This window comes from Haliotis cracherodii, unplaced genomic scaffold (assembly GCF_022045235.1).
Source record: "Haliotis cracherodii isolate W230 unplaced genomic scaffold, xgHalCrac1.p SCAF_7, whole genome shotgun sequence".
Taxonomy (NCBI): domain Eukaryota; kingdom Metazoa; phylum Mollusca; class Gastropoda; order Lepetellida; family Haliotidae; genus Haliotis; species Haliotis cracherodii.
This window is the reverse complement of record NW_027266330.1, coordinates 5,167,746-5,194,349: the sequence shown is the minus strand read 5'-3', so window position 1 is coordinate 5,194,349 and position 26,604 is coordinate 5,167,746. Positions and strand designations below refer to the sequence as shown.

Genomic DNA, 26,604 nt, shown 5'->3' with positions numbered 1-26,604 from the left:
ATTTACATCAGACTACCGCAGACAGGGAACGTGAAATATATCTCCTACCAGACGCTCATTTCACAGCCAAGAGGGTCTTTTGTACTTTAGTAAGAATGGATTGATTACATCACACAAAAACGATACAGACTGATCTTGGTTGATGAATTCAGTATTGAATAAATTAGGAATATATAACAAGAAACACCTGATCATGATGTACTATTATGGCGAAAAGGGACGGGAGATTCCAGGGCAGAACAGATTCCCAATACCCAATGATTGTTTGGCTGTGGAAATTCCAGGGCAGAACAGATTCCTAATACCCAATGATTGTTTGCTCGTGGAGATTCCAGGGCAGAACAGATTCCCAATACCCAATGATTGTTTGCTCGTGGAGATTCCAGGGCAGAACAGATTCCTAATACCCAATGATTGTTTGCTCATGGAGATTCCAGGGCAGAACAGATTCCCAATACCCAATGATTGTTTGCTCGTGGAGATTCCAGGGCAGAACAGATTCCCAATACCCAATGATTGTTTGCTCGTGGAGATTCCAGGGCAGAACAGATTCCCAATACCCAATGATTGTTTGCTCGTGGAGATTCCAGGGTAGAACAGATTCCCAATACCCAATGATTGTTTGGACCTTAGAGATTTCAGGGCAGAACAGATTCCCAATACCCAATGATTGTTTGCCCGTGGAGACACCAGGGCCAACTTACACAAAGCCATCTTAGCGCTAAGATAATCTTAACTCCTATACATTAACATATGCTTAAGATAGTCTTGGCGCTAAGATCGTTTCGTGCAAGTGGGCCCAGGGCAGAAACTTGCTACATAGATCAATCTAGTGATGAACTTGTGCCTTTTGATAATTTGTGATTTTGAAAAGCTCTTGTTCTGCTTGCTGTCATATTACAAAAAAGTGTAGGGAAAGCCTCTCGCCCGTCATCTACGTACATATTTGCTACTGGTTGTTGTGAAAACAACAGCAAACCATTGCAGGAGAAATATGTCCTTTATTCACAAGAGACCGTCATAAAAAACAATTTTACTTCCTGATTGAGAATAAGACAGTCTGTTTAATGATGACAAGTTCTGTTTAATAGAGACAAGTTCAGCTGTTTAATGACAATAATGTCAGGAAGTTGTGTTCTGATTAATGATGACAAATTTGTGCTGGTTAATGACAAGTCTCATGCACACAATAAGCATGAAAGGCTGCACTGGAGACCTTACAAAGTACTTGTTGATTGGGAGGTATGGGAACATATGGAAAATAGATGTGTTGACTATTCGCAGAGATCCATTTTGTGGAAAGTGGCCTCAATGCATGCTGGGGACATTTTGGGACAAACGGTTTGGTTTAGTATTCAGGGCACCACCCTTTTTGAAAAACACAAAAGAATTTGTTTGATTGTATTGTATTGTTTTTTCTTTAATGCCGTACTCAGCAATATTCCAGCTATATGACGGCAGTCTGTAAATAATCGAGTCCGGACCAGACGATCCAGTGATTGACATGAGCATCGATCCACGCAATCAACCACGTCAGCGAGCCTGACCACCCGATCCCATTAGTGGTCTCTTACGACAAGCATAGTCACCTTTTTCGGCAAGCATGGGTTCCTGAAAACCTATTCTACCCTGGATCTTCACTGGTTAAATTCATTTGAAGATTTGAAGGAAAATGGGTACACTTGTGTAAATGTTTATCAACACCGAATGTATGCCTCTGGTAATGTTTTAACATAAGTTTTATGACTATAAACACAATTTTCTTCCTGAAATAAATGCCCTTCATCTAGTATTGGTCAACTGTTGACCATGCACTCACCCCTTCACTGTAGTAACCCCTGCCAGAACACTCACTGACACTCTATGGGTCACAGTTCTCGGCACCTCGTCTTTGTGTGTACAAATATATGCCAGAAAAACAAGGCTTTAGTGAATGACAGTCTCGTCCATGTTACAGTATAGGAGCAACAACAGGGAGGTGAACTGTAACCCATTCATATTGTACCCTGCAGGACTTCTGGGTTGTGTGCACTCTGTGTGTGATCTATGAAATACTTTGTTCAGTGCACAGAGCACTAAAAGACGGATATCTGTGTAAATATATAGATTTAGAAAACTGGTTACCATGGATACAGATAATCTGGAAAATGTGTAAAGAGGAAAGCAGCAATTCACACACATCTGTTTGTATATATGTGATTGAAGCTAACCATACAATTATGGCACAACTTCTCTTCCATAGTATCAAAGCTCTTCCTTCCAAGATGGCTGCTAAGAGTTCTTCTGTGGGATTTTGATGGTCACCTGAGGAAACAAACCAACTGAAGTTAGACCTTTGCTCTTTATACTCCTTGGCTCATAATCTTTTAATCAAAATCATGTTTGGTGGCTGAATTTGATATTCCCATAAATTGGTTATTATTAAAATTAATTGCTTAAAACATTTGTCCAGGCAGCAAGATAAAAATTGATATGAAGATGCCACTTTGAGCATGTTGAGTGTTTGTTGTTCAATGCAACATGCTGCAATATTCGAACTGAATGACTTGGCCTGTGTATAACCAAGTCTGAATAGACAAACCAGTGGTCGATATTGTGAGCAAGGATCCATGTCGTCTGGGTGTGATGACACTCAATCAAAAAGCTGATCCATGACATCGCTTCGTATGCCAAGCATAGGTTGCCCAGAATCCCCACGGGACTTGGAGTGAGTGCAAAATGCTTTACGTTGAGTCAGCGATATTCCATCACAGTGACCTGTACTTGATCGCCTCTGAGCCAGAAAAGCAGTGATATATGTTTGCAATCATCACACTGACTTACTGTTTTGGTCTCTGTGTATTGCTTTAGGGCCTCCTCACCCCTGAAAATTGAAAACCACAAACATCAATACAGTTTCAGCTTCAAGTCTAATGTAACCTCAAGCAATGCTGGAGGAGGGAGACTGTATACTGCCTACATACAATGGGAAGTAAAACGTACAGACTCCATGCCATGTAAAGTTACTGTGACTTACAACGTTTAGTCTGTCACAACAATTTCTCACCCTCCCGAGGCAAGTGAGTTAGCTGACTATAAAAGTCTAGTTTCCAGCCTTGTCGAACGAACTAGGCTGCAATGTTGTAGCGCAACCAGTGGCCATTATGTCCCTCCTATTGACCAACCACTTTCCACCTATCATACTACTTGCAGTTTCAGTTTCAAGTCTAAAATGATTCCATCCAATCCCGGAGGAGGAAGAGGTAAACTGCACACATCAGTGGGAGGTATAAACTTGGAGACTCCACTCCAGATAAAGTCACTGTGTATTTGACCATGAAACTTTTAGTCTATCACAACTTCTTGGCAGTATCACTCCATATATGTGATTGATAAAAACGTAAAAGATTATCTAGACACAACAGTGTGATTTGAGCAATGAACAACATACCTGCAGACATTCCTGGTCCTACATGTCTGGGACCCGGACTTAAACACATAGATTTACGTTGTGTGATCATATGTTTGACTTGTCAATAGATAGATTGAATGTTGAAATAATATTCAAGCTATATCATGGCAGCCTGTAAATAATTACGCCTTTGTTTGGCGAAGGAGGGTTGACTGCATGGATAATGAACCACACCATCTCAAACAATGACACAATAATCAGAGTCACATTTGTTGGTTCACTTGGCAACCATTGTACGTGACTTTTTGCCCATTCTTAAACCCTTAGATGAAACGCATCCCTCCACCTCCTTCCATCAAGAGAAATAAGACAAATCTGTAACCAAGATATTACTGATAACAGCCCACTGTGTTGTCAACTTACAGTTCTCTCCCTTGCCCAGACATCTTGAAGCCTCCAAATGGTGTCTGACAGGTGACGATGTCATAGCAGTTCACCCTTCAAAACAGGTGAAAATAGAAATGGTTAAAGCTTGATTTCTTTACAAACGCAAGAAAATAATAATATTTTTTCAGTTATTTTAACGTTGCAAAACTTGATCCTCAGATATTCACCAGTTGACCTCCAAGACATCACAAAACCTAACAAATTCAATATGAATATAATAATTAACAAGTGCATAAGTGAGCGTGGCTCGCTAATACCCCCAACCCGCCTAGTGTGTCAGTAGTTACAAATTAAATAGCTAGGATAGGGTTAGGGCAACTTAGGGTTTGAAAAATTCATTAAAAAAATGGAAAATTAATAAAAACAATTTTTACTTTTGACTGCACCCCTTCATATGACACAGATTTTATGTACTAAGTTTGAGATGAATCCCCTGAATAGTTTAAGAGAAATAGCGCGGACAAAGTTTTTGGACGGACGTTAGGGTTTGAAAAATTCGCGAGGACAAAGTTTTCGGACGGATGGACGGAATCTTGGTATAAGTATATATATGTATATAGTTATACCAAAAAATATTACCAACATAATTTTGATCTATCTAAACTGTTAATGGATAGAAAGATTGGAATGCAGTATTTTGTTCAATTGCTTTTATACAGAGAAATGTCTGGTAGATCCTTTACTTCATCCAGCATCAAGGCAACATCAGTTGTCTTGTGAATAAAACGTCTGTATAGTGAGCATATCAAAGACATGTCACACCATAAGACGTTAAAAGATGGCACTACGTGGAGCTCAGCATTAAAGACATATAACATGAACGGGTTGTCTCGGAGTCAGTATGGAGTGCTTGTACCGTGTAGCTGATGTGAGAACTGCCACATTTTAGTGGGATATTACTATAAAACCAGCATTAATATGGACTAGAACAAGCAGTGAGGGAGTGAGTTGGGTTTAACACTGCTTTTAAGGGTATTCCAGTTTATGTCAGCTTATTTGGGAGGGAAGCCCGAAGTGAGGCAGGTCTCAGACGTTTACCACTTCGGTGAAACCCACGAGCACGGGTATGGTGCTGACAAACCTAGAAACATAATCGGGGTGAACCGGGATTCGAACCAATCATAGGTTTCTGGTGTGCCCAAGGAACGCACCCCTGCACAGCAATTTGCGGCACCTTAGACGACTGGTCCACCCGTGCCCCCCCAAGAACAAGTAGCAACACACATACATTCATGCATGTTGCCATATAAACACAGCCATCCTGAATGTGACATCAAACCCTGCTTGACCTCACCCATTCACCATAGACAGCAGTTTCACATGCACGCCTTTTAAAACAAACTGATCTTTGTCCACAACTTCCAGACAATAACATGTGACATTAATTCTTTTGACTTTTGACTGATATCTAAAAGTCATCACAAGTGTCCAAACGAGAATCTCAAATATTTGAGGGTTAAGATTTGAATGGTTTCCATGACAACACCTACTCACCATACACTGCCAGCCTGGAGCTTCTGTGACAACACAAGCGCCTTGTTGATGTCGTTTGTGATGACGCCTGCCGCCAGACCGTACTTGGTGGCATTCGCTCTCTCCAGAACCTCCTCCACATCACGGAACTTGATAATGGACTGGACTGGCCCGAATATCTACAGACAAAATTACATGTAGAGTGTGAGGGAGTGGCCTCGTAGTATTGCCACATCCAACTGACAGAATTACATGTAGTGTGTGGGGGAGTGGCCTTGTGGTATTGCCACATCCAACTGACAGAATTACATGTAGTGTGTGGGGGAGTGGCCATGTGGTATTGCCACATCCAACTGACAGAATTACATGTAGTGTGTGGGGGAGTGGCCTTGTGGTATTGCCACATCCAACTGACAGAATTACATGTAGTGTGTGAGGGAGTGGCCTTGTGGTATTGCCACATCCAACTGACAGAATTACATGTAGTGTGTGGGGGAGTGGCCTTGTGGTATTGCCACATCCAACTGACAGAATTACATGTAGTGTGTGGGGGAGTGGCCTTGTGGTATTGCCACATCCAACTGACAGAATTACATGTAGAGTGTGAGGGAGTGGCCTCGTAGTATTGCCACATCCAACTGACAGAATTACATGTAGTGTGTGAGGGAGTGGCCTCGTGGTATTGCCACATCCAACTGACAGAATTACATGTAGTGTGTGAGGGAGTGGCCTTGTGGTATTGCCACATCCAACTGACAGAATTACATGTAGTGTGTGGGGGAGTGGCCTTGTGGTATTGCCACATCCAACTGACAGAATTACATGTAGTGTGTGGGGGAGTGGCCTTGTGGTATTGCCACATCCAACTGACAGAATTACATGTAGAGTGTGAGGGAGTGGCCTCGTGGTATTGCCACATCCAACTGACAGAATTACATGTAGTGTGTGAGGGAGTGGCCATGTGGTATTGCCACATCCAACTGACAGAATTACATGTAGTGTGTGGGGGAGTGGCCTTGTGGTATTGCCACATCCAACTGACAGAATTACATGTAGTGTGTGAGGGAGTGGCCTTGTGGTATTGCCACATCCAACTGACAGAATTACATGTAGTGTGTGGGGGAGTGGCCTTGTGGTATTGCCACATCCAACTGACAGAATTACATGTAGTGTGTGGGGGAGTGGCCTTGTGGTATTGCCACATCCAACTGACAGAATTACATGTAGAGTGTGAGGGAGTGGCCTCGTAGTATTGCCACATCCAACTGACAGAATTACATGTAGTGTGTGAGGGAGTGGCCTCGTGGTATTGCCACATCCAACTGACAGAATTACATGTAGTGTGTGAGGGAGTGGCCTTGTGGTATTGCCACATCCAACTGACAGAATTACATGTAGTGTGTGGGGGAGTGGCCTTGTGGTATTGCCACATCCAACTGACAGAATTACATGTAGTGTGTGGGGGAGTGGCCTTGTGGTATTGCCACATCCAACTGACAGAATTACATGTAGAGTGTGAGGGAGTGGCCTCGTGGTATTGCCACATCCAACTGACAGAATTACATGTAGTGTGTGAGGGAGTGGCCTTGTGGTATTGCCACATCCAACTGACAGAATTACATGTAGTGTGTGGGGGAGTGGCCTCGTGGTATTGCCACATCCAACTGACAGAATTACATGTAGTGTGTGAGGGAGTGGCCTTGTGGTATTGCCACATCCAACTGACAGAATTACATGTAGTGTGTGGGGGAGTGGCCTCGTGGTATTGCCACATCCAACTGACAGAATTACATGTAGAGTGTGAGGGAGTGGCCTCGTGGTATTGCCACATCCAACTGACAGAATTACATGTAGTGTGTGGGGGAGTGGCCTTGTGGTATTGCCACATCCAACTGACAGAATTACATGTAGTGTGTGAGGGAGTGGCCTCGTAGTATTGCCACATCCAACTGACAGAATTACATGTAGTGTGTGAGGGAGTGGCCTCGTGGTATTGCCACATCCAACTGACAGAATTACATGTAGTGTGTGAGGGAGTGGCCTTGTGGTATTGCCACATCCAACTGACAGAATTACATGTAGTGTGTGGGGGAGTGGCCTGTGGTATTGCCACATCCAACTGACAGAATTACATGTAGTGTGTGGGGGAGTGGCCTTGTGGTATTGCCACATCCAACTGACAGAATTACATGTAGAGTGTGAGGGAGTGGCCTCGTGGTATTGCCACATCCAACTGACAGAATTACATGTAGTGTGTGAGGGAGTGGCCTCGTGGTATTGCCACATCCAACTGACAGAATTACATGTAGTGTGTGGGGGAGTGGCCTCGTGGTATTGCCACATCCAACTGACAGAATTACATGTAGTGTGTGGGGGAGTGGCCTTGTGGTATTGCCACATCCAACTGACAGAATTACATGTAGTGTGTGGGGGAGTGGCCTTGTGGTATTGCCACATCCAACTGACAGAATTACATGTAGAGTGTGAGGGAGTGGCCTTGTGGTATTGCCACATCCAACTGACAGAATTACATGTAGTGTGTGAGGGAGTGGCCTTGTAGTATTGCCACATCCAACTGACAGAATTACATGTAGTGTGTGGGGGAGTGGCCTCGTGGTATTGCCACATCCAACTGACAGAATTACATGTAGTGTGTGGGGGAGTGGCCTTGTGGTATTGCCACATCCAACTGACAGAATTACATGTAGAGTGTGAGGGAGTGGCCTCGTGGTATTGCCACATCCAACTGACAGAATTACATGTAGAGTGTGAGGGAGTGGCCTCGTGGTATTGCCACATCCAACTGTGTTTCAGTTGTGATAGTGTCAGAATCCACACACAACACGCAGCAGGACACACCTCCCTATGAATCCCCATACAGGTACGCACCCCACCTCTCTCCCACAACCTACCTCCTCCCTGGCAATCCTCATGTTGTCCATCACATCCGAGAACACTGTGGGCTTGATGAAGTAGCCCTTGTCGTACCACCTCTCTCCCACAACCTACCTCCTCCCTGGCAATCCTCATGTTGTCCGTCACATCGGAGAACACTGTGGGCTTGATGAAGTAGCCCTTGTCACCCCACCTCTCTCCCACAACCTACCTCCTCCCTGGCAATCCTCATGTTGTCCGTCACATCAGAGAACACTGTGGGCTTGATGAAGTAGCCCTTGTCGCCCCACCTCTCTCCTGCAACCTACCTCCTCCCTGGCAATCCTACTGTTGTCCGTCACATCGGAGAACACTGTGGGCTTGATGAAGTAGCCCTTGTCGCCCCACCTCTCTCCTGCAACCTACCTCCTCCCTGGCAATCCTCATGTTGTCCGTCACATCAGAGAACACTGTGGGCTTGATGAAGTAGCCCTTGTCGCCCCACCTCTCTCCCACAACCTACCTCCTCCCTGGCAATCCTACTGTTGTCCGTCACATCGGAGAACACTGTGGGCTTGATGAAGTAGCCCTTGTCGCCCCACCTCTCTCCCACAACCTACCTCCTCCCTGGCAATCCTCATGTTGTCCGTCACATCGGAGAACACTGTGGGCTTGATGAAGTAGCCCTTGTCGCCCCACCTCTCTCCTGCAACCTACCTCCTCCCTGGCAATCCTCATGTTGTCCGTCACATCAGAGAACACTGTGGGCTTGATGAAGTAGCCCTTGTCGCCCCACCTCTCTCCCACAACCTACCTCCTCCCTGGCAATCCTCATGTTGTCCGTCACATCAGAGAACACTGTTGGCTTGATGAAGTAGCCCTTGTCGCCCCACCTCTCTCCCCCGTACTGCAACTTGGCTCCCTCATCCTTGCCACTCTTTATCATGTCCAGGATCTTCTTGAACTGGGCATCATCAACCTACAGCAAACAGAAGGCAGGACTGACCACAAGACTCAATACGACTTGCTTATCAGTGAGCTACAACAACAGGGCGGAGGACTTGCAGCAGTGAAGACTGCTACAGTTATCCAAGCCTATGTTCTGAGTCAGACAACAAACTAGAGGAGTTTCCATGGATGATGCTGATAAAAACCAATGACCATGATCAGTCAGGATCTTGGAGTCTCACCAATGATCAGCAAATTATGGCATGACATGGGGACACAACTCTGAACCATGAATTCATGGATAAATACGACAATAGCACCAGTATCCTACGGTCGGGTTCGGGTTCAGCTCCTCCTCAGGACATGTGATAGTACTTTATTATGATTAACAGGAACAGTTGGCAGTCGTTTGTTCTCTCCCAACTGTACCTTCATATCAAATAGTACTGCTACTCGTCCTCTATCACTTAAACTCTGTTGCATCTTTAGGGTTACATGTGTCTGCCATAAATATATGTGTCCTTTGAATTTCGTTATAATTTCAGTAACACGCATGGCATATTCCTAATGTTTGACCAACTCCTTTATTATGTTGATACACATTCAGGAGTAGACAACTCGTCAGTGGCTACTTTTTACTTTTTTAAGTGGTGTTTGTGAAATATACTAGCTTTTGGTAGAATACACTATAGTCTCTGACTAACAGGCTAGTGGCCATGTCTAGCCCGGACATCTGTAGTAAGCAGACAACAATATAACTGAGATTGAATGATGTCATATAACAGACTTTGACCACAAAGAGTTATCACCTGAGGCCCCTGCTGTGTCATGACATCGTACGGATCTCCTACAACTCGGTTCTCCGCCATGGTTTTCGCAACCTCTACAAACTTGTCGTAGATCCCTTCCTGCACAAACGTCCTTGACCCTGCACAGCAGTTCTGGCCGTGGTTGGTCATGATGGCTGCGTGGGCCCACATGGCCGCATCCTGAACTGTGAAAATACACACATTTAAGAGTTGACTTCAATATTTCTTTAATTTCTGGAGTTGAAACTGGTGTGCATTAAACTGCATAGCAAAATGCAAAAACAATTCTTACAACATAAATATGCCAACAATAACTTCACAGAATGCTAGTTTAATCATTAAAATACAAACAACTGAAGACAACAGGAAATGAGGGACATCACTCAGAGCATTAATGCAACACAATCAGCCAATCAGAACCAGTTGTCCGTTAGTGGGTGTGGTCAGTTTTTGTGGGGTTCATTGAAACTTATTTCTACAAAAATATAATTGCTTAGTTAACCAATCAAATGTCACAGAATCCCTTCCAATTTATTTACATAAAAATCAGACAAATTTTACTGAAAACTGTGGTTGTGATGTTAAGCAAAGTAGGTCCCGGTGAGTAGGTGGATGGGCGACCATGTTCGGAGCCAAATGAGGGATTCTAGTCCTGCCCCACACAGAAGCACATAATAGTACATGTGGTGTCTCCCGGGGCAAGTGACTTCACTCGCAATGTGCCTCTGCCCACCCAGCAGGGAATATGTACTGGGTAGGATGAGTGGTGATGTGACTGTTAACCTTCTAGCATATCACAGGCAGCTTGGGTTGAATACTCCTCAGTGAGCAGAGAACGAAAACTCATTGCAAACTGATCTCGTGACCGGTTACAATAATTTAGTGATTTGTGTGATGTGTGATGTAGCTCAATATATATATGATTATCATGCCCAGGAAATCAGGATCCTCCAAAGGTTGTCATACTGAGAGACTCACCGTCAGCATCAGCCAGGATGATTAGGGGACTCTTCCCCCCAAGCTCCAGACTGACCCTCTTCAGGTTGCTCCTCCCCGCAGCCTGCATGATGAGGTGGCCGACCTAGGTGGGGAGCAGGCAGTCACACACAGGGCAATGTTTGGTCAACAAACATGTCAACAATTATGGATTATGACTGTGAAATAATTGTTATTGTATTACTATAATATTGCAGCATGTAAATATAGCGCACTGTTATTTTGTAGTGGCTATTTTCTTTAAGAAAGAGTTCCCTCCCTTTAGTAGTGCAGAGAAGAGTTGCCTCCCTTCAGTAGCTTTTGCAGGGACGAGACGCACATGTTGTTGTCAGTATACATAGCAGTATCATAGGCAACAGGCCTCAATGTTGCGACTAAAATGGTCGCTAGTGCGACCTATATTTCAATTTGTCTACTGTCTAACATTCAGAGGTTTCCAAATGGCTACCTTGAAAAATATCTTGTGGCAGCATAATTCTATTGCTATACATATGTAGACACAAAAATAAACATGTCTGCTACTAATTGTAATCGCCAATAATTCCTCTGCAAATAAAGAACCGAAATACATAAATATTAATGTAATTAGTATTTTATTTCAGGTGATAGTTTATTGGATAAGCAAGGATCTATTAATATAAATTGCATCATTGTTCGAGTCACAAATAACAAAAAATCAAGTACAGTTTCTACAAATATACAATTCCAAGACTAGTGCTATGACTTGTATATATATTATAATAATTATTTGATAAAAGATAATTTCAAATGCTTTTGGCTACCAACACTATTGACTTGACTTACTTCAGTGGAGCCTGTGAAGGCCACCACGGGCTGAGCCGTGCACAGTGTAACACCCTACTTACTTCAGTGGAGCCTGTGAATGCCACCTTGTCCACGTCCATGTGTTCAGCAATGGCGGCGCCGGCTGTGGGACCGAATCCAGGGACAATGTTGACCACCCCAGGGGGGAATCCAGCCTGCAACACAAGACTCACAGTCAGTTATCATCAAAGTTTGTATTTCTGAAACATGCATATGGGACAAAAGCACTAAATCATGTGCTAAACATTAGCACGTTTATACAAATTTTATCCATTGAAAATATATGGCTAAACCATCAGAAATTCCAAAGAACATACAGAAATTGCTCAAATAAGGACAAAACTGCTGTGAAACTGACAACTCAGTTGTTGAGAGAGACCCTTCCAGGTACTGCTGATGACTCTGTAGAGTTGTTGTTTGGAGGCGAAGAAGAGGCAGGGAGGTTTTGGAGAGGGGGATGTTGTTACTGTGGGGTGTGTCTGTGAGGGGGTCTGTAAGGGAGGTCTGTGAGAGGGTCTGTGAGAGGGTCTAAAAGGGAGGTCTGTGAGGGAGGTCTGTGAGAGGGTCTGTGAGAGGGTCTAAAAGGGAGGTCTGTGAGGGAGGTCTGTGAGAGGGTCTAAAAGGGAGGTCTGTAAGGGAGGTATGTAAGAGGGTCTAAAAGGGAGGTCTGTGAGAGGGTCTGTGAGAGGGTCTAAAAGGGAGGTCTGTGAGAGGGTCTGTGAGAGGGTCTAAAAGGGAGGTCTGTGAGGGGGATGTTAGGGAGGTCTGAGAGCGACGTCTGTAAGCGGGTCTTTGAGGGGGCTGTAAGGGAGGTCTGTGAGTGGGTCTGTGAGGGGTGTCTGTGAGGGGGTCTGTGAGGGGTCTGTGAGGAATGTCTGTGAGGGGGTCTGTGAGGGGTCTTTGAGGAAATCTGTAAGGGGGTCTGTGAGGGAGGTCTGTGAGAGGGTCTGTGAGGGGGTCTGTGAGGTATGTCTGTGAGGGGGTCTGTGAGGGGGTCTGTGAAGGGGTCTGTGAGGGATGTCTGTGAGGAAATCTGTAAGGGGGTCTGTGAGGGAGGTCTGTGAGAGGGTCTGTAAGGGGGATCTGTCCTGCTGGTTTCACCTACCTCCTTGATGAGTGTCCCTGCATACAGGGCAGTGATGGGGGTCTGTTCGGCAGGCTTCATCACGACGGTACAGCCACAGGCGAGTGCAGGAGCCCACTTCCAGGACACCATGGCCAGGGGGTAGTTCCACTGAAGTAACCATGTCGTTATATCATCAATAACATAACTAAAACACATCTATATTTAACTGTATGTACTGTAATTCATAAACCAATTCATTGATATTTTCAAGGACAAAAAGCACAAAAGATCACTGTGTGCTGTGGTATTTTCTAATAATCATGCTCCAAAACTTCTAGAAATCCAATCACTGTTATTGGCCAATATCTTTTCACATTATTCTTAATGGCATCAAGTTACATCTCCATATCAGGCAGCAAATGATGTATCACACTGGATTGAAAAACGTGTGAAGATCCGGATTAGAACAGGTCTTAAGCAACCCATCCTTGCCGGAACAACGACTATGCTTGTCATGAGAAGTGAGTGACTAATGGGATAGGGTGGTCAGGCTTGCTGACTTCATTGATGCATGTCAGCTTATCCAAGTTGCGTAGGTCAACGCTCATGATGTTAGTCACTGGAATGTCTGGTCCAGACTGGATTATTTACAGACATCACATAGCTGGAATATTACTGAGTACGGAGTTACCCAAACAAGCAAACAAACACTGCATGAAAGACGGATGATATTTTAGAAAAAGACAATATTTTTGTGTAAACTAAGCATGCTAAGTGTGCATAACTCACCGGGATGATCTGTCCACAGACACCAACAGGTTCACGCCGAGTGAATGTGAAGTAACTTCCATCTGCAGCATCAACACATCGGGTTACATACCCAAACAGAAGACAGACAGACTTGACAGAAGATGAAGCTGGGAAAACACTCGACTCAGGGACTAGGCATAAACATGGCACATGTTGCACAAGGAAATTACTGCCGATTAATCTGAGCATATGGACAGCAGATGTGGGTTGTATCACTGAATCATTTTTTTTTAAACTGTGACTTCGTTGCAAAGGGCTGTCTGGTTTGCCTAGTGTTTATAGCGTTCTGTCATCATGCCGAACACCAGGGTTCGATTCCCGACATGGGTACAATTTGTGAAGCGTATTTCTGGTGTCCCCCGCCGTGGTATTGCTGGAATATTGCTAAAAGTGGTGTAAAACCATATTCACTCACTCTTACATCATTGCAAACCGGTGACAGTGCTTACAAACCCGTAACATATTGATCATGGCTATGTCTATCACATCTGTTTCATGCTTTTGATCTGCTCAAATTTAGTTCTGACCCGTAAAAAGTATCAGGATCATATACATAAAATTGTGGTGACAAAATTTTGTCCTGTACTGAAAAGTTTGATTCCATGCTTAAAATTCATGTATCCTTTATCTATTTCTCTCTCACCCCCTAATAACCAAGCCCTTTTTTTAATACATCCCCATAAAATAATCCCTCTTTTAGACACTTGACAGTTTCACAAGGTAGAACATATGTCAGTGAGATAGGAATCAAAACTTGACGTGATCGGCACCTCTAAAGACAATGGTTCCGCCGGAACTTATATAAACATAGAATCAAATTTTGTCAACATTCAAACATCAACTGAATGAATGGTTTACACTGTAGATTTTGAGTTAAATTCATGAAACAGTAGCTTGAAACCAATTGCACATAACTGTAGAAAGGAGCAAAAATTACAATCAATTTCAAACAATTTTACATGTTTCCTTACATACATCTATCACTTTGTATCGATGCATGACTAGTACAATTCTCCAGTCAAAGGAAAGGGTATCTGAACACTGGGTTTATCACTGCAACCTTCTCCCTCTCGTACTGGACAACTCACCGACAGGGATAGTCTGGCCAGTGATCTTGTCACACCAGCCAGCGAAGTAGCGGAAACAGTCAATGGTTGCTCCAATGTCGTCTACAGAATCCAGGAATGGCTTCCCATTGTCCAGAGTCTCCAGGCTCTAGTAGCATAACCAACAGAATCATGTCAACACAGCAACAGAATCATGTCAATATAACCAACAGAATTATGTCAACACAGCAACAGAATCATGACAACACAACCAACAGAATTATGTCAACACAACAACAGAATCATGTCAACACAGCAACAGAATCATGTCAATATAACCAACAGAATTATGTCAACACAGCAACAGAATCATGTCAATATAACCAACAGAATTATGTCAACACAGCAACAGAATCATGACAACACAACCAACAGAATCATGTCAACACAACAACAGAATCATGTCAATATAACCAACAGAATTATGTCAACACAGCAACAGAATCATGTCAATATAACCAACAGAATTATGTCAACACAGCCAACAGAATCATGACACACTGACGCATCAAAATATTGTAAAAAAGGTTCTCATAACATTACCAATATGATGACACTGCTGAGGTACTCTTGTGCATGTCAGGCACAAAACCTGTTATCCATGTCAGAATGATAAGGCCTGATTGGTTCACATGGTCTTGAAAAAAATATGACGTATCCTGGCTTGGAGGGAAATATATTTCACAGTGGGAGAATAAATCCGTTAGATCCTGCCATGAGCAAGTCAGGCTCCACAAGGTTGGTTGGTTGGTTTGTTGTTTAACGCCGCAGTCAGCAATATTCCAGCTATATGACGGCTCCACAAGGATTTCTGAGGGAGAATAAATCCCTTATACCTTGCTATGAAGCAAAAAGCTGCATGCTTTTCTGAGTCAATGACAAAGTACAATATAACCTCAGCTCAAATGAACAGCTGTTTTCTGTCAATATTGAATTTGTTTTAATTCTTTTACTGTTTCATATTAAAACATGTAGGTATGATACATGTTGTAATGGGATCATGAGGGGTAGAAGGGGTTTTATGTGTCCCTCCAGCTTGTAGCGCCGCGATATAACTGGAATACTGTTAAAAGCGGCGTTAAACCCAACTCACTCACTCACTCCAGCTTGTAGTATAAAACCTAACGTGGGACGCTACAACTTATAATGTATGCAAAGTTAGGTCTCTGAGGTCCTTCAATATGCTTCAACAGAGATCAGCCAATCAAATGACATGTAACAGTTTCACATCAGCACATGAAACTATGCCTGGCGATGAAACAGGCGCAAATTCATGACATCCTGGGACAGCATCAATTTATGCATTTGGTTGCAGTGGCTGGAAACATCATACCAAGACAAACAGACACTGTGATTGGTGGGAACTGCACATCGACCACCCTTATCATCATCACCTGGGATGTTCTTTCAGAATCAAAATGTATTCATATTGTATCAGTACCCTGTGTATTGTCCAAGCCCTATAAAGAATCAAAATCTCTTTATGGTGTCATGAACATATCAAAAGGTTTCTCTACACTACATTCCTCCATCATCCGTGAATACACACAGCCATTTTGAGGTGTAGTCGCTATTTTGCTAATCACAAGAACAACTGTAAAACATGTCACTCACTTTTAACAGTCGAATTATCTTGAAAAACAGATCATCATCTGAGTATTTACAATGTCTGAGTGACCCCACACCCCTTGTTATAGTGCGAGTAATCGCAATAAACATGGCTGCTAAAAAATGGATGATGTCCAAAAACCTATGACCCGAAGAATAAAAAGGACCCCAGAGACTCTCTTCATTTTCAGATACTACAGTAATCTAGACTTGCCCACTTTTATAGACTTGCAAGGGCTGTATTGGATATATTTGTTTCAGGGTCCCTATGACATATTGGAATAGGGCTCATTTGACTTCTGTGAGTTATTCATTCATTTCATCAGCAGACTAAAGGTAGACACACATCACTTACACACTTCATATCAGGACAATGTGGCCACATGCGATGGAGAAACGTAGTAGATCCATGAAATAAGATGTTGGAAGGCCAGTTTGTTTTGATTGCTTACCGCAATGTATTCCTTGTCTCGCTCCAGTAGATCGGCAAACTTGTTGATGAGAGCTGCTCTCTTGGATGCGTCCATCGTCCTCCATCTTGACCCCGTCCTGAAGGCCGATCGGGCGGCTGCAACTGCCAGGTCTACATCAATCTGTAGGATGCAACAAATCACGATGGTCATGATGGCTTAGAGGTAAATGAATCGGGGCCACATGACCTAGTGGTTGATATCATGAGCAAAGTCTCATGCCATCTTGTTGTGATGACATGCAATCAGCCTCGTCATCAAGCCAGACCACTCATTCAGTTTGGCATCCATTGTACAGTGATGTCAGAATTAGAAATTGGCACTAGTCCTAAAGTCCTTCCCAAACTACCCAATGGTTCAGGTATCACAAGGACTAGTAGAAATCTGCAATTTTAACGGGTTAGCTATATGTTTTCATTTTAAGGACTGGAGGACTAAAACAGTTAGTTTCCATCACTGGATGTCATGTGTTATGAGTGAATTGTCTGGACAGACTTCATGTGGCTGTATCCATGGTAATATGTGCGATGGTCCAAAGGGGAGCTATAGGATAGGCAAACTGCTACAAAATGTTTACATATTGGAAAACATGGTTAAGACTGGTAAATCTAAACTTAATTTACATGTATACTCAATTAACATACAACATGTCAAATGTGAATTGTTTGTTACGTTTGTTTGTATTTTAGGACACAGCAGTATTGCAGCTATATCACCATGGTCACTACACATAAGTATATGAATGGGGTCAGATGAGTTAGTGGTTGATATTACGAGCAATTTCTCATGATGCCTTGTTGCAATGACATGCAATCAGCCTTGACCACTCATCCATTTTGGTTAACTTTTTCAACCCAATCACTAATCTGGACCAGACAATCCAGCAACGGTATCAGATGGTCAGACTCACTGACTTGGTAGTTGGATTATGTATGTCATCATATCCCAATTGTGTAGATCGATGCTCATTATTTCAGCCACTGGATTGTCTGGTCCAGATTTGATTATTTATAGACTGCCATCATATAGCTGGAATATCGCTGAGTGTGACATTAAACAAATAAACTATATGAAAATACTGTAAAAGTTCTTAATTTTTACCAAAATCGTTCCGGACAATAAAGAAAAGGTACTCACATTAATTCATAATGTCCACATCCAAAGTCGCTTTCAATGCTCACCTTGTCTGCCTCCTGAATCTCACAGATTACCTCCCCTGTGCATGGGTTCAAGGTCGTGAAGGTGCGGCCACTCTTAGCATCCACCCACTCATTGTTGATGAACAGCTGGAGGAAGAAACATCAGTCATAATCAACTGAACATAGCTCGTAAAATATTGTTATAACGTCAATGAAGCTGACCATCCAGATCTCCTCCTGAAGTCCTCAATTCTCAACAGGGACCACTTTGTGATGCAATATTTTCCTAGTACATTCACCAATACTGCATTGATAAACATCTAATATGACAAACATGTTGTGACCAACATCATACCAGTCATATCAATCATACCAGCAAGTGCATATCGTAACATAACTGACAACACAAAACACTGCTAAACGGATTTCTAAAATGACTTGTATGCATCCATATCTGGAAGCAATTTATGCATCATGCTGTATCAAAGGCAGATATAACACTTCTGTACATTCATCAACATAATGATATCAAAGGGAAATTTAGACTTCAGGTAAGAGAAAGCAGTCTGTGTTTTAACAGCTTACTGACATAACAAGAGGGATTCATCATGGAGACACTATGGAAAAATTTAGGGTGGTCAAGACATGGACATGGGGGTCCAAGGCATGGACATGGGGGTCTAAGACATGGACATGGGGGTCCAAGACATGGACATGGGGGTCCAAGTCATAGACATGGGGGTCCAAGACATGGACATGGGGGTCCAAGTCATAGACATGGGGGACCAAGTCATAGACATGGGGGTCCAAGGCAAGGACATGGAGGTCCAGGGCATGGACATGGAGGTCCAGGGCATGGACATGGGGGTCCAGGGCATGGACATGGGGGTCCAAGACATGGACATGGGGGTCCAAGGCATGGACATGGGGGTCCAAGTCATAGACATGGGGGTCCAAGGCATGGACATGGGGGACCAAGTCATAGACATGGGGGACCAAGTGTCATAGACATGGGGGTCCAAGGCATGGACATGGGGGTCCAAGGCATGGACATGGGGGTCTAAGGCATGGACATGGGGGTCCAGGGCATGGACATGGGGGTCCAAGGCATGGACATGGGGGTCCAAGACATGGACATAGGGGTCCAAAACATGGACATGGGGGTCTAAGGCATGGACATGGGGGTCCAAGGCATGGACATGGGGGTCCAAGACATGGACATGGGGGTCGAAGGCATGGACATGGGGGTCCAGGGCATGGACATGGGGGTCCAAGGCATGGACATAGGGGTCCAAGGCATGGACATGGGGGTCCAAGACATGGACATGGGGGTTCAGGGCATGGACATAGGGGTCCAAGGCATGGACATGGGGGTCCAAGACATGGACATGGGGGTCCAGGGCATGGACATGGGGGTCCAAGGCATAGATGCCTTGTATATCACAATACTGATGTATTGATAATGTTTTTATGTCGATACTGTATCAATACAAATTTATGAACAGCAATACTAAATGAATAATTCATGTATCAACACTACCATGGTGATGATGGACAATAAGACGACTAAAACTCAAACTTAAACATATCATGGATCAGCCTAGTTCATACTTAGCATTAAACTGATTAATTGCAATGAACTTCATAATTAACTGATATATATATATATTTCATGACACGTTGGATTTATATAATGGAGCATTTTATCAGCTGATAATGGCGGAGTGAGGAACATAGTTCATGTCACTTAATCCTCCAAGAAATCAAGGAAAAAAAACTGGGTTAAGTTTCAAAACGCAGCCCAACATCCATTTTGAATGTCAACAAAGCAAAGACTATATGGATATACCAACTCTTCTCCATGACAATATACAAATTTTCACAAAAGTAACTTCCTGTATTAATGGCCACCATGTGAGAATTAGGAATTTTGCACAACTTCTAGTGGCCAAAAAGAAAGTTGAACTTAGAGTTTACAAAATGTCATATGCTAACTTCACATTAATCAGCAACATTTACTGGCTAATCCACATGCCATGGCAAAGGGCAAACAGGCCGCCTTCCGTGGGACATACATGACTTAATTGTTGCTGATTAAACAAAAGGGCAAACACGCCGCCTTCTGTGGGACATACATGACTTAATTGTTGCTGATTAAACACAAGGGCAAACACATCGCCTTCTGTGGGACATACATGACTTAATTGTTGCTGATTAAACAAAAGGGCAAACACGCCACCTTCCATGGGACATACATGACTTAATTGTTTGTGATTAAACAAAGGGGAAAAACACGCCGCCTTCTGTGGGACAAACATGACTTAATTGTTGCTGATTAAACACAAGGGCAAACACGCCACCTTGTGTGGGACATACATGACTTAATTGTTGCTGATTAAACAAAAGGGCAAACACGCCACCTTGTGTGGGACATACATGACTTAATTGTTGCTGATTAAACAAAAGGGCAAACACGCCACCTTGTGTGGGACATACATGACTTAATTGTTGCTGATTAAACAAAAGGGCTAACACGCCACCTTGTGTGGGACATACATGACTTAATTGTTGCTGATTAAACAAAAGGGCAAACACGCCACCTTGTGAGGGACATACATGACTTAATTGTTGCTGATTAAACAAAAGGGCAACCACGCCGCCTTCAGTGGGACATACATGACTTAATTGTTGCTGATTAAACAAAAGTGTGAACCTGGAACAATAGTCATTGTATAATGAAACTGGAACACAAGTCACTATGTCACGTCTTATTACTTTGGGTATGGTGCTGACAAACCTAGAAACATAAGCGGGGTGGGGATTCGAACCCCCAATCCTAGGTTTCTGGCGTGCCCAAGGGATGTTTCAAACAGACATTCTCCGGGACTCACAAGGTAGTGCATCCCTTTACAGTGAGAGAGCGAGTATGGTTTTACGCCACTTTTAGCAATATTCCAGCATTATCACAGCGGAAAACACCAGAAATGGGCTTCACACAATGTACCCATGTCGGGAATCGAAGCCGGGTCTTCGGCGTGACAAGAGAACGCTTTAACCACTAGGCTACCTGACCGCCCCTCATCCCTTTACAAATTGTACACAGATGTATTGCATCTGGGAAAACCTCGTGAGAATAACAGTAAGATTTATTTTTGTTGCTAAGTCATGATCCTTATCAAACTATTTACGTGACATTGACTTTGTGACACATTTGATCTCAATTTTGAAAAGGTTGTGAAACTCTGAGATTAATAGATAACCCACATTTCCATGCAATTTTTATTACAAACTAGATAACCCATATTTCAAAGTATTTCTTTATCCATAGCACAGCAGGTACAGGGGCTCACCTTCAATCAGTGACCCAATATGATAGGGTGATGACGTGCCAAACAGGTATTTGTATTAATAACAAACTCCCTACACAATGGATTAATGTTAGTTCTCAGAACATTTCATAATTTTTGGTTTTGTAATTACTTCATATTTTATAATGCATGCTGACAAAAGCCACACTTCAATGATCATATCCAACATCAAAACCTGTTAATATAAATGCCTTGCCCTAAACTGACAAGACCCGTGAAGAATCAGGGTAGAATAGATCTTCAGTCACCTATTCTTGTTGTAAATGCCGACTAACAGGATCAGGTGGTCAAACTCGCTGACTTGGTTGATGCACGTCATCAATCCCAATTGCGTGGATTGATGCTCATGGTATTAATCACTGGATAAGAACTTTATTTCTTACTAACTAGAGCTGATGAAGGCCCATAACATCAGGTCAGACTAAACATATATAACTATTAAACATATGAGGAGGGGATAGGGGAAAGCATGTACAGAGCTCGTAACATGGGCAATTAACCTACAGGAAATGCCACATTGTAATTCATGCACACATACTTCTTAATTATCACTCACAGAACATGAATGCGCATAATAAACTTACTAAAGGCGTTTACTGGCAAAGTTATAAAAAGGAGTGTCAGAGTTACATCCCCTAATGTACTGCAGTAATCGTGTGTGTGTGTGTGTGTGTGTGTGTCACATTGAAAGGCATGTCTTGCCTTGTGAGACCTTCTGAACATTTACAGATATTGTTTTCATCATTATATATCTCATACGAAAATATGCAGTTTTGTTAACATTATGCATCAGTGGAAGAAATCCAAAAGTATCTTCATTCATGAAAGTTAATACTACAGCACTTTTGGCTGTATATAGCTGTAATTCAAGAGGTCAATGTCCATCTAGATTATGAGGGAGCAAGTTGATACTGGTAGATGGTCCTGATCGGCTGCAGTGTTCAGTGTTAAGCAACTGAACAAATGTATCATAACAATACAGAATTAGTCTGTGTCTGGTATTTGCCAAACATGAACTACAGTAATGGCGTCAATACTTCGAGTTATGCGAGGTTCAAACCAACAGAAAATGATGACTGAAAAAGGAATATGCAGGGACCAAGCTTTTACTTAAAGACAACCATAAGTTCGACACATCAAAGTTCGAAACAGCGGTGTACTAGTATTTGATTTCTATTCAGCTGAATGATTCACAGAAGTTCTTCTGCCTTCCTTTATGCTGATGTATATTCTACTGCAGTAAAAGCAACACGGTGATACATCGTAGATAATGTAACTCTCTACACTATCTTCAGGAGTTATGTACATTTCAAACTTGACTGACTAAATATGATGTGAAAAACATCTCCATGTTTTTACTAAGCTGAAAAATTAATGACAACTGACAAAAGGTCCCAAATCAGAGTGACAACTGCCCTGTGACAACCCCCATCAGGACCCTCCTGGTACATGATTGTAGTGTATATTCAATCAAGGTTTGTAATTATATGCATATGTATGGGTCAGAGGTCAGGGTCTAATTTCAAGAACATTATATTGATGTGAAGTGGGTCAGTCAGATCCTGAGAGCGCTATGGTTGGTTTACAATTTACATGATATAAAACGTGGTAGCTCTCATGATATAGAATTTGAACTTTCTTGTATGAAAGGGTCAGTATGTTGACCGTTTTGAAGCATTGATTGTAAACAACAGCTGATAACCCCCGAGTTCACTCGGCTTTGCTCGCCTTAATCAACAAGAGATGTTTCTGCTCCTGTGACCACACCCCTGGTGTAGGTTTATCATGTATCTTAGATTACAACTAAATGACTGCATCGCCAGGTCTCTTCGATTACATCCAAGTTACTGTATCGCCAGGTCTCTTAGATTACATCCAAGTGACTGTATCGCCAGGTCTCTTAGATTACATCTAAATGACTGTATCGCCAGGTCTCTTAGACTACATCCAAGTCACTGTATCGCCAGGTCTCTTAGATTACATCCAAATGACTGTATCGCCAGGTCTCTTAGATTACATCCAAGTGACTGTAACACCAGGTCTCTTAGATTACATCTAAATGACTGTATCGCCAGGTCTCTTAGATTACATCCAAGTGACTGTAACACCAGGTCTCTTTGATTACATCCAAATGACTGTATCGCCAGGTCTCTTAGATTACATCCAAATGACTGTATCGCCAGGTCTCTTAGATTACATCTAAATGACTGTATCGCCAGGTCTCTTAGATTACATCTAAATGACTGCATTGCCAGGTCTCTTAGATTACATCTAAATGACTGCATTGCCAGGTCTCTTAGATTACATCTAAATGACTGTATCGCCAGGTCTCTTAGATTACATCCAAATGACTGTATCGCCAGGTCTCTTAGATTACATCTAAATGACTGTATCGCCAGGTCTCTTAGATTACATCCAAATGACTGCATTGCCAGGTCTCTTAGATTACATCCAAATGACTGTATCGCCAGGTCTCTTAGATTACATCCAAATGACTGTATCGCCAGGTCTCTTAGATTACATCTAAATGACTGCATTGCCAGGTCTCTTAGATTACATCCAAATGACTGCATTGCCAGATCTCTTAGATTACATCCAAATGACTGTATCGCCAGGTCTCTTAGATTACATCTAAATGACTGTATCGCCAGGTCTCTTAGATTACATCCACATGACTGTATCGCCAGGTCTCTTAGATTACATCTAAATGACTGTATCGCCAGGTCTCTTCGATTACATCCAAGTCACTGTACCGCCAGGTCTCTTTGATTACATCCAAGTCACTGTATCGCCAGGTCTCTTTGATTACATCCAAGTCACTGTATCGCCAGGTCTCTTAGATTACATCCAAGTCACTGTATCACCAGGTCTCTTCGATTACATCCAAGTCACTGTATCGCCAGGTCTCTTAGATTACATCCAAGTCACTGTATCGCCAGGTCTCTTCGATTACATCCAAGTCACTGTATCAACAGGTCTCTTCGATTACATCCAAGTCACTGTATTGCCAGGTCTCTTAGATTACATCAAAGTCACTGTATCGCCAGGTCTCTGCAGGGCTTCGATGACAGGATAAATACGCAAATGAAAACAGTTTTTCACAACTTTTAGGGTATTTAATCATGAAATATGTTCATCTAAATGTGTAGATTTGTCCAAAATGATACAGATGAAATAGAATTGAATGGACTGTGTGAGATGTGACAGTGTGTGACAGTGTGTGACAGTGTGTGACAGATCTAGGCTGGCCACATAAGTAATTTTGATGTATCATATTGTACTCATGTCATTGCAGTAACTAGTTTCAGATGGCAGGAAGATAACTGAATGCCAAAACCAGGAGAATATAAAACAAGTGCAGATAATATATTGTGTTTTTTTAGTATGCACACGACAGGTGTACAATTACTACATATGCTGCATATAACTCGAAATATTTCAAGGATGCCTTATGACTCTCAATGCAAATTCAATTCAACATATTGCTCACTGTTGAATTATGAAAATGAATTGTGTGGAACCTGATCCAACATAGAAACGATTGGAGTTGAAAGGTGGGGCAAAAGCACTTATAGTTTATATGTGCGTGTAACGTAAGAATCAAGTCTTTGAAAGAACCATCACTATTACGTATTACATGCATGGAAAAACTGCATCATAATTGTCATGATTCACAGATCTGGAAATTTTACACCTCACAATTAGCTGACGTTGGGAAAAAAACACATAAACTAGTAGCTGTACACCACACAAATAAAACAAACTGATAGGGTATATATATATATAATATCATAAGATGATGGACTAACGTGGACTTTATTTTTTTATTATATATATATATATATATTGAATGTATATATATATATATATACGGCCAAATCATATACATGTGTAATAATGATTGGTAATTGCACACACTTTGTCTAGGACGAGTCCAAATTTACTACCCGGGTACCCATCCCCCCGTTACCCGACCCTACCCGGGTACCCACTGTAGGTCTCAGGAGATGTCTCAAAATGTCCGATTGGGAGCAAAACGTATTTAGTAAGGTGGGACGAGTAACTCGGGTACTTCGGTCGGGTTGTTCCTCAGTAGGACCCGGATACCCACAGGACTACCCGGACCCGTGTATAGTCACGTGATATGTTGAATTGTTTGAAAGGCATTATATTACTTAGAAGTTGACGGATGACAAAGTGGACACAATTTATGGATAACAACTTCTTTAATTACTGTTAAGGCGACGTTTTGATATAGATCCTTATACCATTGTCAAGCAAGACTGAATGAGGATCATTGTTCAGAATATATATGTGTGTGTGTGTGTGTGTGTGTGTGTGTGTGTGTGCCTGCGTGCGTGTGTGTGTTTGCATGACCAGATCGTTTTATACGAGACATTTTGCCAGGGCTACGGTCAACCTATTCCCAGTAGGACATTTGTACCTATCTCTTGAGACCTACAGCGGAGTTCTAGATATTTTTTTGTCATTAAACAATATATCACGTGACTCACCACGGGTCCGGGTAATCCTGTGGGTACCCGGGTCCTGCTCAGTACCCACCCAACCCAAATAGTAATACCCGAGTTACCCGTCCCAGCCCTAGCACACAGAGTTACGAATTCCTGTGGCCAAACCAAACATAAGTAAGATTCACTGACTCTTGTCGTGTTGACTGAGAGGCTAATACTCACCTGGACCGTTCAACAAATGACACCGTCATTGACAATAGCAAAACAATGTCGCCAATCATTGACCCAATGTGGGGGTGTGACCTGAATACAACCGCCGACACGCGACCGACTTCCACACTGGTTCTAGACAGTGTCAACTACTTACTTGTTTGTATTTGATTTCTGGATTGCGGTTGGGCGTCGGATCAGACATTGTCACCTGTTTTAGCCTGCAAACACAAGTAGGAACACGACTCCACGTCCTGAGAAAGACCAAACAGATTCACCAACTTCTGATTTCGGATCCGGCCTTCACCTTTCGACACGCACTCCACATCACCACGTGCCCCATATTATGCATCGCGTTGAATGCTCTCGGCAGATGAAGATCGTTCGGGTTACGACATCGCTGTGAAGAGCTTTGTGGGATGACATTAAATTAGTTCCCGGCTACCTATGCGGCTTGTCTACTTATGGACTTCAAGAGACGGAGCTCAGTTTATGATGATTTTCAGGGCGCTTTCTTTTAGTATGTCCAAAGCAATATTGCACAACGACGAATCAGCAATATTTTAGGAGAAGACTCATCGGCGATGAATTG

At 42.7% G+C, this 26,604-nt stretch overlaps 1 protein-coding gene across 1 annotated transcript; it reads right to left on the bottom strand.

Annotated features, from left to right (window-relative positions):
* Positions 1–1,653: 1,653 nt before the first annotated feature.
* LOC139447228 (aldehyde dehydrogenase, mitochondrial-like) lies at positions 1,654–26,314 on the bottom strand. Its single transcript, XM_071228464.1, has 14 exons — positions 26,170–26,314; positions 18,005–18,109; positions 16,806–16,946; positions 14,728–14,854; positions 13,619–13,680; positions 12,869–12,997; positions 11,805–11,918; positions 10,921–11,023; positions 9,943–10,127; positions 9,000–9,164; positions 5,333–5,490; positions 3,815–3,889; positions 2,824–2,863; positions 1,654–2,304 (listed from the first exon to the last, which is right to left on the bottom strand). Exons 1-14 carry the CDS (start codon positions 26,215–26,217, stop codon positions 2,272–2,274), a joined length of 1,485 nt encoding a protein of 494 aa, XP_071084565.1. The 5' UTR covers positions 26,218–26,314; the 3' UTR covers positions 1,654–2,271.
* Between the last annotated feature and the right edge of the window lie 290 nt (positions 26,315–26,604).